This window comes from Canis lupus, chromosome 32, assembly GCF_048164855.1.
Source record: "Canis lupus baileyi chromosome 32, mCanLup2.hap1, whole genome shotgun sequence".
Taxonomy (NCBI): Eukaryota; Metazoa; Chordata; class Mammalia; order Carnivora; family Canidae; genus Canis; species Canis lupus.
Window position 1 is genome coordinate 4,747,666 of NC_132869.1, and position 14,060 is coordinate 4,761,725.

Genomic DNA, 14,060 nt, shown 5'->3' on the forward strand with positions numbered 1-14,060 from the left:
TCAAGGAGCAGCCGTTCAGAGTACGGAGCCCCAGTCTGCTGTGAGCAGCAAGCCTGGGTCTGAGGCGCCAGGCAGCACCTGGGCTCTTTTCCTTTCCTATGTGACATACCTCTTCTCACTGGCTGAGCTCTTTGGTTCCTGCAACAATGGACGTTCTATTTCTGGTCATGTGTGAAGGTCAGGGCATTGGGACTGGCCTGAATCGCAGGCTCAACCCCTGGGAAATCTGAGTATTGTAGCTGGCTCTGTTCTCGGAGCAGTGTGGTTGGGGTGGCAGTTACCGAGGAGCGGCTCTTGAACACACATTTTCTTTCTCATTTCTCCCATGATGACATTGCGACAGGAAAAGGCTTTCCAATTGCAGGGTGGCCTTTCACAGTGGGGGCGGGTGGGGGGGAATGTTGTCTAGGAACGCTGTCTGAGCCAGTCCTCCTCTCATTATTTTGGTTCCTGGTCCTTCCTGAGCAGCAAGCCAGTGTGGAAGTATTGCTGCCCTGACTCCTCTGGAGATAATTAAAAAATGAAAATGGCCACAGCTGCAGAATGACAATCATCCTGCTGCCAGGGCACTGGAAGCGCTGCCGGCTGTGGGGGCGGAGTGGGCCTCCCAAGGATCCCTGTAGGGACCTGGCACCATCCCATTCTCCACCAGGCATCCCGGTTGGGGGGTGCAGGGCCTGGGGCCACCGACAGAGATGGCAGGACATGCAGGCCAGAGGAGGGAGGTCTCTCAGAGCGCAGAGGCCGGAGCACGGGGGGCCACTCAGGAGGCACAGGCCAGAGCAGGGGGGCCTCTGGAAGTACAGGCTAGAGCGGGGCGGGGGGATGTCTCTCAGGAGGCACAGGCTGGAGCAGGGGGCCTGTCTCCTCAATGGCACAAGCTCTTCCCTGGTGCAGGCAAGTCTCTGCAGCTGCCAAGGCCAAGCCTGGCTTATTTATTTGTTTTCATGGGGACCTCCGACGCCAGCCAGCCTTCAGAGTTATTAGGTGCTTTGTAGCTCTGTGCAGCTCTGGGAGAGCCCTCCAGTCAAACTCATTCCAGGAGTTAATGGGAAAAAGCTAATGGATTCTGAAGGACGGCAGGAATATATATATATATATATATATATATATATATATATATATATATATATATTTTTTTTTTTTCCCCCTCAGGGGCTTGGGGTGCAGGGGGTGGTGGTGGAATCATGAGAAAGCACCAGAAGAATAATACTTGACTTTCTGCCCCAAAGCCTGGTTTTGCAAAGGCCTCTTCCTGAGAACAGCCAGTTGGGCCCTAGCTGCTGGGCCAGTCTGCTGGGGGGTGTCAGCGATGCTCCCACTGTCCCCTTGAGACAATGGGGAGGCACACAGACTGGTATGTGCTATGGGAGGTGCTGGAGAGGTGGCGGCTGCCTGCATGCCACCACAATGACCCCGGGCCCCAGGAGGGGTCTGCTCCGTCTGTTCTCAGGCACTGAACAATTCAGATTTGGAGCGGCTGCTTTACCTCCCCCTTCTAGATGCCACCTCTCCAACCACAGGCCAAACAGCTACCAAGAGGCTGCAATGGGGGGCTGAGTGTAGGATCTTTTTTTTTTTTTTTTTTTTTTTTTAATCCATTTCCACAGTAGTGGGATGTTTCTTTATCTGCTGTAGTTAGCTGGGCTTCCTTAAACGCTGCATGTCACTGTCCTGGTCAGAAACCTTCAAGAGCTCTTCAATTCCCATCACTATCTCCTTATCTTTCCGCATGAATTTCTCACCACTAACTGAAGAGGCCCCTATTAGGCTGCCCACCATGGGCAAATCTTCCCTGTCGCCATGAGGATGTCTCCCATACCACCCCTTCAACTTTAGTATACTCCCTTCCTTGCTCAGATGGAGGAATTCCTGTTTTGCTTCTAAATCAAGGTCTCTCTGTAAGGACCATTTCCCTGACCGAGCTTGATGGAGGTAAGCTCCTTCTCTGAACCCAGATGACACTCTCCATACCCTCTATTCTACCCATGGAGTATCAAGAAAGTTTAATCTACAAATTTAATTCCTGGGACACCTGGGTGGCTCAGTGATTGAGTGATGCCTTTGGCTCAGGGCATGACCTCAGGGTTCTGGGATCAAGTCCTACATCAGGCTCCCTCGCAGGGAGCCTGCTTCTCCCTCCACCTGCGTCTCTGCCTCTCTCTGTATCTCTCATGAATAATACATACAATTTTTAAAAAAGAAATTCAATTCCTTATTTCAGCCTTTTCCAGATATGCTTTGTCCAACTCCAGACTTACTGAAAACTACTATTGTTAAAAACAAAAAACAAACGAACAAAAAAACTTACCTTGGCTAAGCAATATGAGAAATGCTTGGTTAGAAATGTTTGGGTTTCTTTCTAAAGTATTTTTTAAAGTTGCCCTGTACTAATGTTTATTGCCAATGTGAAAGAGGATATAATAAATAACATTTCCCAAGTTTACCTAGCCATCAAGGATGAAAATCCTACTTAAAAGAGATAAAGCTGCTTGTGGTTAATGATGGGTAAACATACAGGTGTGCAGTTGATAGATTTCCTGAGTAGTTTTATCAGAGTTCATAGTCAATAAAATAGAGAAACACATCATTTATATGAATGTGTTTTTAAAGGATCCTGCAAGGAATGCATAAGAGAATCACCTTTTTGCAAAAGGAATACAGCCTGGTAAATTAGTCATTTTTTACGAGTCTATGCTTTGAGCTTCTAAGTTTCTTAAAGCAAGGAGTATCTCTGCTTACGTTTTAGACTTTGCATCTTGTATAGCGCAGGTAACATAAAAGACACATGAGAAATGTTCATTGAATAAATGGAGAACCTTTCAGAGACCATCACCAAAGAAAAGCCTTCTTATCTTCTGGAAAGATGACCAGGGTATCTAGTCAACCAATAAATAATGATAGTTTCTCCTATTTTTCCCTCTGTAAAAAATGAAGTCATTTTGTTCTTATTTCTCTTCCCGGATTGCTTGCAAACGCTGTGGCTCATCAACCCCACACGCTATGGTAAGGATGCTGAATGCAGAGGAGGAGGAGCAGAGCCATAGACACGCAAGCTGGGGATGTTGCTGTCTGAGACCCAGAGCCCCCCCTTACCTGGTAGCAGGTGCCAAGTTCTCTCCCATTGGCGGAGAAAGACAACATGCCCATCGCCAGATCCACAAGGCAGCCGATCTCCAGGTCCACGTTGCTCCGACTTGATCTTTGGGAAGTGGCCACAATATCCCCACACCAGACCATGTAGCAGTTGCTGCGCTTTACACTAGAAGCCAAAGAGAGGAAGAGGCACAAAATCTGGACTGGGACAGTGTGCCATGAAGGGCCAGGAATGAAATGCCCCAGAAATCTTCCAAGGAAGCCTTCCAGTCGGCCCCCAATAACTTTTTTCCTTAAATAAATTCATTCAGCTTCAACCCAATTTTCTCAGGCATGATCACTCAATTCAGAGATGTGGCAATCTATCAGGATACTTTGGTCCAAAGAACATACTGTTTTGGTAATGGTTTCCTGGATCAATGTCAATGCACCTTTTTGAAAGAGATCATGGGGATGGTGGGACTCCCATCTCAGAGACGGGAATAGAGAGGGTGGCCACCAGAGGCAGATTTATATAGGGATTTGGTGTAGACGGCAGAAACAAAAATCTGCGGTGTGAAGGAAGAAGGTGTAACATACTTGAAACCCCGGCCCACATTCCTTGGGATGGCACATTCACAGGCATCTATATTTGAAAGCCAAGACTAATAGCCAAAAAGCCATGAAGGCTTGAAAGCCTGTCTCCTCAAATGAAAGATTTAAAATCCTGGGTGGGCTTTGGAGAGGTGGTACAGTGGCAGACGTGATTCTCAGAGCCCGTCACCATGACTGTGGGCGAGAGACGGACAATCTGGTCTCCTCTTAAGCTCAGTCCTGGTGCACACTGCTTGAGGAACCAGTTTTCTGGAGTACCATCAATGTGCTTTTTCTCAGGCTACACAAGACAGTGACTCTATAGCTGATGCTTTAATGCAGCTCCTTTCAACATCCTGAGGTCAGGATGACCTTGGAAAGTTAAAGGTTTGATTAGAATTCTCCAAGGTTCTTTCAAGCTCTAGAAGTATATAATTTCCCCCTTGAGACCAAAAATTTCCTTTATAAGCATTTGTTCCCTTCCTCTCCTACCTTCCCCTTTGGGGCACCAGTTGGCTGGTTTCTCAGTGTGAATGCCCCTTGGGCCAGGCCCGTGCCAACTGGCCCCCAAAGAGTGATAGCCAGGGCAGGATTTCCATAAAGGCTCAACAGTAGCCATGCTATTACTGCCTTTCAGTGATGAGACTGCTAAGTACATTGATGCCTACTGTAGGATTCAACTACTAATGTATTGAAGCTGTGGGAATGTGACATGTCACACTTTGGTCATATTTTAAAGGGCCCAAATTTGAAATGCCTCAAAACATCTGAAAATTGATTCCATACTTATTCCTTATTATGCAAGATAGGAACTAAGAATTACTGAGTGCCTACTGTCTACTGGGTCTTGTTCTAGTGCTAACATGTCAGCTTTCAAAATAAATGTGGTCACTGAGGCGCAGGTAAATCAAGTAATCTGTCTGGCGTGGCACAGCCAGCAAACTCGAGCAATAAACCAAGCTGGGATGGACATGTCTGCCTTCTGTTCTTCTGGCTGAAGAGCAGTCTTTTGACCACTTTCACATGCTTTCCTTCCCAAGCCAAAAAGACACTGGATATTGTTTGCAGCATATCTTCTGGGTTCTGTAACATGATCCACATCCAGTAGTGGTAATAAGAGTAAGGGGTCAAGGCATTGTTGTAGGCATTTTTCTAGGTATTATCTCATTTAATCTTAATATCATTCTATGAGCATGGAACAATCATCCTCATTTTATAGATGAGTAAACTGAAGCCCAGGAAGGCTAAGTGGTCCAAAGTCAAGACACCTCTGTTAAGTTCTGGAACCCAGTCTAAAACCCAGGCAGTTTGCTTCCAGAGTTGGCTGTTAATCACCTACCCCACAGTGGTCCTGCAAGACATGGCGATTATATGTGACCTCTCTGGCCACCAGTCTCTGGTGAGCTAGTAGCACCTAAAGAACACTGGCTACAAAACATTCCTGGCTTTGTAGGGCTAAAGGTCGGCTAGAGAAACAGTTTACTACACCTCCAGACATGTCCATTTGAGGAAAGACTCTATTAATAAAATCCCACTTGGGTGGACTCAAGGCATGGTGTCCCTGGTCACCTCTGGGGCACTGCTGGCCAGAGACTCTTTGTCTGGTGGCAATCCCCAACCCCGATACTCCCAGACTCAGTGGACAGTGGGAAGGCATGCGTGTACCTAAAACGTGCTTTCTCAAAGATCCCTAATCTCTATCTGTGGTCTTTATTCAGGCATTTGCTGTATCTTATGTTCCTTAATGCTTTCAGACACTTCACATCCTTAGCATGAGGAGCTCTGAGTTGATTGGTTACTACACGATGTGGCGCATCTTTTTATGTCTTCTGAATTGGCTTCTTTCAAGCACCTAGGGGTTTTTCTCTGTCTTGTTTAGACGTTGTGGAGATTGGGGCTTACACAGCACTCACAGAGAGGAGTCTATGAGGGAGCACACACTCCTAAGTGTCCATCTGTGGCTCCCATTCCCACGTCATGTTGTATACTTGGGATGAAACTGCCCTCTATCCTCACTAATCCCACATCTGCCACAGTACTCCCTGTTTGGCAGAGGATTTGAGGCCTGTGCTTCCCATCTCCTTCCTCATAGACATTGAGGTGTTTCCTTCTTTCAGGGTGTTGGGCAGAAGGGGAAAGATGACAGCTGGGTGGTGGGAGAGAGGAGTCTGATGGCCAGCCCCATCCCTCGGGAGCCCCCTTACCTTTCATGGACTCGGCCTCGCTCATCCCCTAGAGTCACAGTCACTGTACAGTTCTTATTCAGGTCAAACTTCTCACTGTGTAAGTGATAGTCTGGAGTGACCCAACCGACCCAGACGCAGGAGGGGTCCTGTCCAGCAAAGATGCGGATTGCATAGTAGCACTGCTGGGGAGAGAGCATGGGGTGGGGTGAGTGGCCCCCAGTTGGGGGGCAGGTCTGACAGACCCCAATGCAAGGCCCACAGGGCCCTCTTTTCTTAAAAAGCACATGTTGCTCTAGAGCTGAACTGTACTGCACTCCAGACTTAGGATGGGGCTGACCAGAGCATCAGGCTTCCCTGTGTTTCCCTTTTCTTGGTGTTTTGGAACTGAGACAATTGAGCACTTTATCTACCACCCTTGGCCCAGAGGTGTTGCCCATGAAATCAGGGGGCTGCCGTCCAGAACGGCTGGCACAGAGCCCGAGCCCAAGCCCTGGGAGACAGAATAGCTGATGACCCTGCGACACCTCCCACTTCTATAGGGCGGTGCAAAGTACTTGTCACTGCTGTTCTGAAAGTCTTGAAAAAGATGCTGAGAAAGAAAAAGCCCCCATGGCGGCCAGAGGTGCTTCGTGTGGTCATCAGGCTGGAGGCCAGACACTGCTGAGAACCGTGGTGGTTGTGCCACCACTACCTGTGCCAAGAGCTGAGACACTGGGCTAAGGGGCAGCTTCCTCATCCTCCTTATGAAACTGAGCACATCTATTCGTAACGAAGTCCCTTACTGCTAGCCTGTTGTATCTTGTTGATGAGCAGATAAAAGGGTCAGCTGGCCAGACTGGGGCTGGAATCTTGCCACCGGCATCTATTAATTGTGCGTCCTGGGGCACCTCACTTGTCCTGTGCTTCACAGTGCATGGTATTGTCTGCCTTATGGGGTGGCCGTGGGGATGGTGTGGGCGAGGGGACACCAGGCTCCTAGCGCCGTGCCCTGCACGTAGTACACGCATGACGTGCTGCAGCCACAGTCTCATCCCTGATGATGGATAATCTGTCATGGCAGGATAACTTTACAGAAGGGGTGACATGCATTTCTTCCAAAGAAAAATTTTTTTTGGGGGGGGGGTCAGGACGTGCAAAGACAGACATTAGTGAGTGTTGCTTTCTGACTATTGTATCACTTTAGAAAGGGGACCAAAATCAGCTTCCATCATCTGGACTGTTCTCTGCTCCTGCTTTTCACTTGATTGCTTTCGACATTATTCCTAGCGCAGCTTGGAGAGATGGGAGAGTTGATTCAGAAGTTTATATAAAAGAACAAACAAAAGGATGAAATGAAAGAGCCCCCTGCCCCCCAACATGCTCATTTCAATCAGAAAGGCAGTGCTGGTCCCTGGGGCCAAGGGGCACAAGTGCACAGTGATGCCCAATCGGGAGCTTCAAGTGGAGCCTCTGCTGTGTACGAAGTAACTGTCTTTCTTCTCCCATTTGAGAAATGTCAGAGATGCATTCTGGAAGCATCAAGGTGGATATTAAGGGATAGGGTAATTGGCAATTACACGGGATCTCTAGACAGATCTCTGCTGTAAGGGGCGTATTATCAGGCACAACAAAGAATCAAATAATTAAAACAGTAATTGAACACATTTACTTACCGTTGTTGTAGGAGAGAGTATTTCTTGCATCTGTTTCCTGGAGTGGGGGCGGGGTGGGAGGAAGAGAATCCACCTTTTAGTTACTCAACTGTATAGAGAATTTCACAACTCTGACAGGCAATTGCTCTCCCTTTAATAATGAAAGCAAGCTTGCAAAACTATTTCCCGTACATGAGTGATCCCAGCTGGTCCTGGGGCCTGGGCATCTGTAACCTGCTACCACAAGCCAAGGCTGTGACTTCCAACTCTGTCAGCCCAGACACTGGGTCAGAGCTTGGGGTGGGGGTGGTAGGGAAGGCTGAGCTACATGGCTCTAAGTGCACCATCCTTTCCTGGGGGAAGGGGAGGTGGGTGGTGGGGGGACGGGCACTGAGGGGGGCGCTGGACGGGCTGAGCACTGAGTGTCATACTGTATGTTGGCAAATCCAACATACAAAAAGGAAACCAAAGCACCGTCCTATTCTTTCCTGCAGCCGTGCCTGTTTAACACTGCCCAGAGTGCGAGGGTCAGGGGGAGGCCCAGCCGACACAGCTCCAGTGGGCAGACACACGCCGGCAATCAGAAGGAGACGTTAAAGGAAAGACGACCACAAAGAACACGTTCCGTGTCAGGAAGAGGTCACAGCAGTCATCAGTCGCGCAGCTGCCGACCTGGACCGTGGCCACAGTCGCACAGGGAGGCAGTGTGTCCCCTGGAGGCTTTTAGTTTCCCACAAAGGCAACGACGGTTGTGCCCTCTCAGGCACTTGTCTTCCTTGGGCTCCAGAACAGACGCCCTGGAGACTGCAAGGAGGTGGAGGACCCAGTGGGCTCGAGAAGAGCAGAAACATTCCCACTAGACGTGACCCCCTGTGGGGTGACGGGCCCCCGGGTACACATTGCACGAGCACTCACGAGCGTGCGCGGGCACGCGTGTAGACACGCACGTTCTCCCCGTGAGCTCGGGCTGTGGTCTGGGGGAGCCAGACATGGAGGCGGACGGGCGGGGGGCAGTCGTCACACGTGCCACGAGCCGCTGGGGGCGCGGGAGGCCCGGCGCTCACCTCTTGTGGACCGCGTCGCCGTCCGGACAGGGGCCGTGGCTGAACGAGGAGTGGCACTCGACGGGCATGCTCAGGCGGCAGTAGACCATGCTGGCGCCGCCGCTCTGCGCGCCGAACGTCCTGTGGGTCACCTTGAGGCAGGGGGGGCTGTCCACGGTGCCGTCCACCCTCACCACCTGGAACAGCACACGTCCTCACCGACTCGCCTGCGGGCCGACCCGGCCCACCTGCCCTCAGTGACGTCCTTCTGTCAGCGCTTCTGTGAGCCCAAACCTTGTCACCTGCGCTCACCAAACCATTACTCTCACCATTACAATAGCACAGTCGCCTCTGGCTATGGAAACTACAGATTTAAGAACGTGCCCGGTGGCTCTTCTGTCAGATCAAGTGTGAGAACCGCTGTAACGGGTGGGGAGTGGGGGGTTAGGGTGCCATCTGCCGAGGGTGACTTTCAGGTCAAGGGGCTAAAGAAGAAAACGTTTCCAGAGATTTCCCTTGTCGGTGGGCCAGAGACTACGTAAGGAGAAAGACAGTAGAAAGCCCAAAGCTGCAGGAGAAACATCGCAGTTCCCTGGGAGGGGTCACCTCCCACCTGGTGCATCTCCCAGCCGCACCCCAAGCGCAGCCTAGGTGCCGAGGCACCTGGAGACAGTGGGAAGTTCCCAGGGCCAGGGCACAGCGCTGCAAGGGACGGGCTTGGGGGAGGAGAGAGCAAAACTGGGTCTTCAAAATGTGTGTGTACGTGGGGGGGGGGGGGCGGGGAGAGGGTGCAGAGGGAGTAAACTAAGACTCAAAACAATAACAGCTTTCCTGGGGTCTAAGCGCCGCCCCGCAACTAGAGAGCAGCTCCTGTCGCGGCATGTCTAAGCATGCTTGCGTATTTTTGTGTGGTTTGTGTATCTTTCCAACAGGGTCTCCAGATTCCACTGGTTTGTCAGAGGGGTTTATTACCTCTAAAAGTTTATGAGCCAGCTTTCCAAAGTGCCGATCAGGTAAGAGTCACAGAAATAAAAGTCTCTAGTACTTAAGATTGTAGGGAAAAGGGGAGGATTAGGAGGTGATGCTTGCTGGATCTACAGTGGATGGGGAGTGAAGGGAAGTTATAGTCAGGTGGGAGCAACCACGGCATCTCATGCCTCAGTGGAGCTGGTTTGACTTCCCATTATCCCCTCACCCCCCGTACCCCGCATGATAAAGCCATGGTGGGTTTCCATGGGGGCCAGGAGACATGGAGCCAGCACCCACATCAGGCTCCTGTTATCTCTGGCCCCTCCTGGCCCCTTCCTACAGGGTGAGGGTACCATAACTACTACATGTCACCTTAAAATGCTGGAAGTAACTCAGCACAAATAAATAGGACCTAAAAGACTTCATGTTAGGAGCATGGAACTACATCTGGGGCATATCATCTGGACTATAGGTACTGAACTTTCTCAGAAAAATGCTTAAGGCCTTTGGATACTGTACTCATATGGCCACAGCAATACAGGGACACCTGGATGAAAGAGTGGCTCAAAGGCTTGGGGACCCAACTGCAAGGATGTGTCTGCAAAGTGAGTGCTATCTGCAAGGTGCCACTGAGCTGCCCCAGGATTACAGCCCTGAGGGCCAGCGAAGAGGCAGCGGGGAGGCAGCCAGGGCCTGGCTAGGTAAGCAGCTGCCTGTTGACAGGAGCATTAGCAGGAGCTTAATGGCTTGGTCACCTGCTCTGCCAGGGCCACTCACGACATGTAATGTTACCTCTATATGTGGATGATCCTTTGGCACGTTGACAAACGTCGGGAGGCGCTTGCTGAACCACATTGCAACATCGCGGTTCATGTTGACAGCAAAAGGCTCAAAGCCCTCTTGAAGGCCACACATGGTATAAAACTTGAAGGTGCTGGCATCCATCCCGAGATTCATGCGGCCGATCTGAGACAGTCCCAGGGAGCAGATGGGCACAAAGCCTGAGGAGTGTGCAAAAGAGCCTGCCTCAGCCCACAGGACCATCCCTGGGAGCTGTGAGGAAGTCAGGCCTTTGCTTCCCAACGGCTCTGAGTCTAGGAGGAAAGGCAGGACACCAGCCCTTATCTTTCCTCCTGGTGCACAGACCCAACAGGAGGTCAAAGGGACTCTGGCTGCCATGGTGCACAGGGAGCATAACTGAATTTGGTTGGAGATGATTTGGGAGAGAAACGATCATCCAACCAAGATTATTCATAAGAGGTGTAAAGAAATGTCAGCTGGAAAAGACCAGTAAGTGGATAAATAAAAGTCCTTGTCTACGCTTTTGTGAAAATTGACATTTGGCCCTGGGAAATTTTAAACACTGCCAAGAACAAAACAACCCAAGAAGCCTAAAGAAGGACTTGGCACAAACAAAATAGCCTCATGTCTCAGCATCTGCCCCAGTGAAATGAGTGGTTCTCTCCCTTTTGAGTGGGATTCTGGGAGGGTTTAGAGGCTAACACTGATGCTGCTGGTTTACAAAATACTGTTTACAAGTGGCTGTGCCCTGAGCCTGCTGTTTGCTCCCCATCCAAGCAGGAGGCTAGGTCTCCCTGTAGGAGCTTCAGGGATGTTTCTAACCTCCCCTCCTACCATTACAATCTCTTTCCAAGCTTCTGCCTGCATCTTATCATATTAGAAAACTGCCACGCAGAATATTCCAGAGCCAAGGTTCCAATTGTTTGCTGTTCTTGTTTGTGGGATATTTGTAAATCATAATCATAGACCCACAAATCCGCAGGGCTAGGAGAGCACTAATTATCACAGGAGGGTGCAGGAGCACTGAGGCCAGGGGCTGAGGAGCCCCCACAAAGAAAACTGGTGTTGGGGCAGCCCCGGTGGCTCTGTGGTTTAGCGCCACCTTCAGCCCAGAGTATGATCCTGGAGTCCTGGGATCGAGTCCCACTCACTCAGGACACTACTTGATGCCATCTGTGATCATTTCAAATGCAAGAGCTTTAATGCAATGTTAGCAGAATGAGGGTGATGTTTATACAGAGTCTGCGCCCAGGGATGCAGAGGACGGGTTGCACACTGGTAGTCTGGCCGTCAGGAAGGCAGGTGGGACAGGTTAGATCCCTAAGGGACCCCTGGAAGTCTGGTTGTGTGTGGAATGAGCATTGCTTCTTAGCGACATTTCTTGGGTCCCCCTTGGGACAAAGGGCTCCATCCTGCACTGGGGAAGATGTGAAGGAAGAAAAGCATCCTGATCCTGAGGAGCTTCTACAAACAGGGAGTTGGTGAGGTGTGAAAGCCCTGCTGTGAAATACCACCGCTCCCGAGGCCACGTTTGGTCTCTGCTAACGGGGCTAACACAGCCCAGAGAACTGCCACCATCTAGTCTTACCTTGAGGCCATGATCACAAAGCAGCCTCACCCTGATGTGAGCAGAGAAAGGCCGTCTTAGGAAAGCTGGTGCCCCCTCTCTTCTTCTCTATCAGCTGGGGAGGTGGGGTGCACACACACTAGGGAAGCCCGGGAGGGAAGAGACTGAGGGGAGGACCTCTGAATGACTTGAGTCACATGAGTGACTTCCTGGTCACAGACCCAGCAGTGCTCTGAGGCACACGCAGAGGAAGGCAGGTCATGTTGGCGGGAAGCCTTTCTTCTGAGGGACCTCAGATCCTCCTCATTCCTAAGCTACCAGCAAAGGAGACGGCACTTTACTGAGGACAGAACTAAAGACCTGAGGAGCTAATGGACCTGACCAAAGTCATGAGAAGGGCACGTAACAAGAGGGGACAAGACCCTACACACTGTGACTCGTAGACCAGCTGCCAGTCATTGTGCAAGAGAAGGGCTGAATGTTCCAGCGGATAATTTAAACAGCAGTCATGTCCCAGGGCAGGGGACTGGATGTGTTACCGGGTCCTGTGCCATCCCTGCACGACAGTGGCTGTCTCTACTGGGGCAGCCGAACAGAGTCTGAGAGAAGGCGTGGCCACAGTCGTCGTGGACGTGACAGCAGCAGGGGAGAGACTTGGGACATCTCCTGGGACCGAGTGGGCACATCTGGGACAGCCTCTGTAAAGGCCTGGATCAGAAAAGAGAGAACCAGGAGAGCACCAGGAGCAAAGATAAATCCTCATGAGGTGCCAGTGCTTTCCCCCAGGGAAGAACACTTGGTACCTGGGTACACCGAATCAGCTCCCATCACCTGGCTGAGAGGCTCTCGTGATGATCTTTCTTTCTTGCAGCATTAACATCTCATGTAATGTTCTGACTCTGCCTGATGGGGAAAGGGGGACACCGATGATGAAACCACAACAGCTAATAGGTATTGGGTACTTTCTAGGTGTTGGGCACTGGGCTTCATGCTGTGCAGAGTTACCCACTAGGCCCATTTTACAGTACAGGAAATGGAGCCTTAGCAGCCTGGAGAGCTGGCTCCAGGCCTGTCACCTGGTAAGCATGCAGAGCCAGTACATGCAGAACACTGCCAGGGAGGTGGTCCAGAGAAAGCAATGGGAACTAAGCCTTATCTACAATGACTTGCTTTGTGACTTTTTCTTCACTTTTCCTAAGTGTTATGTCATTGACCAGTTGCCTCCAGATAAAGCAGCTGGAGACCCACAACCTTGAAGTGCTGAAGGCCCCTCAGATGAAAAGGGCTACCTCTTAAGTGGCCACATGCCCTCCTGAAGTAAATCTGGATAAGAAGACCCATTTGGTAAGGCCATGTGGTATTAGCATGAGTAGTGGCTCTCATAACACAACTTAGCCCCTAGCTTCAAAGGACACTGGAGAAGAGGCCAAAAAATAAAGGGGAAAGAAATGCCCCTCCCTCTATGCAGCCTAAAAGATGCAATGTGCTTTTTTTTTTTTTTTTTTTTTAAAAATCCATTTATTGATTTGAAAGAGAGAGAGAGAGAGAGCGCACGCACACAAGTAGGAGGGGCAGAGGAAGAATGAGAGAGAATCCCCAGTGGACTCCATGCTGAGCATGGAGCTTGACATGGGGCTCAACCCCACAACCCTGAGATCACAACCTGAGCTAAAACCAAGAGTTGGATACTCAACTGACAGCGCCACCCAGGAGCCTCAATATGCTGACATTTTCAAAGAGGTGTGAAAAGAAAATTTACAGATGACATTATCTTGAACCAAGATGTGCACAGAGTTCTTGTTCAGGAGAGCACTGACAAGAACACAGGCATTTAAATCCTACAGAAGACTCCAGGTTCTGTTAACTTTTCTATCACAAGGCCCCCTTACTAGTTCTGTGGTTAGGAAGAGGGATAGTCCGGGGGCCATCTTTAATAATTTGGGAGCTTGGGGGAAAAAAAAACAACTTGGTTCCCAAGAAAATCTAAACCATGGACCTTTTGTTAATCCCTTTCAAGCTGCGGAAAGACACGAGAGCAACTCACTACCAGTAAAGGAAAAACTGAGGTCTTGGAGAGCAGTGTTTAGATGAGCAGCCAGGACATTTCCCAGGCATTTCTGAGAGTCTCACCCCAGTAGCACGTGTGTTCCCCATTTGCTCTCCTTTCTCGCTAAGCCTCAGGGAGATAGAATTT

The 14,060-nt window shown here is 50.2% G+C and overlaps 1 protein-coding gene across 1 annotated transcript in view; it reads right to left on the minus strand.

Moving 5' to 3' along the window:
* The window catches only part of RYR3 (ryanodine receptor 3), a 500,519-nt gene that overhangs the window by 175,391 nt on the left and 311,068 nt on the right, over positions 1-14,060 (minus strand). The window contains exons 28-32 of the mRNA XM_072808654.1: positions 10,291-10,499; positions 8,551-8,726; positions 7,508-7,544; positions 5,874-6,037; positions 3,097-3,262 (exon numbers count right to left, since the gene is read on the minus strand). Of these exons, the coding sequence (XP_072664755.1) occupies positions 3,097-3,262; positions 5,874-6,037; positions 7,508-7,544; positions 8,551-8,726; positions 10,291-10,499 (752 nt within the window). The remainder of the gene's footprint in view (positions 1-3,096; positions 3,263-5,873; positions 6,038-7,507; positions 7,545-8,550; positions 8,727-10,290; positions 10,500-14,060) is intronic.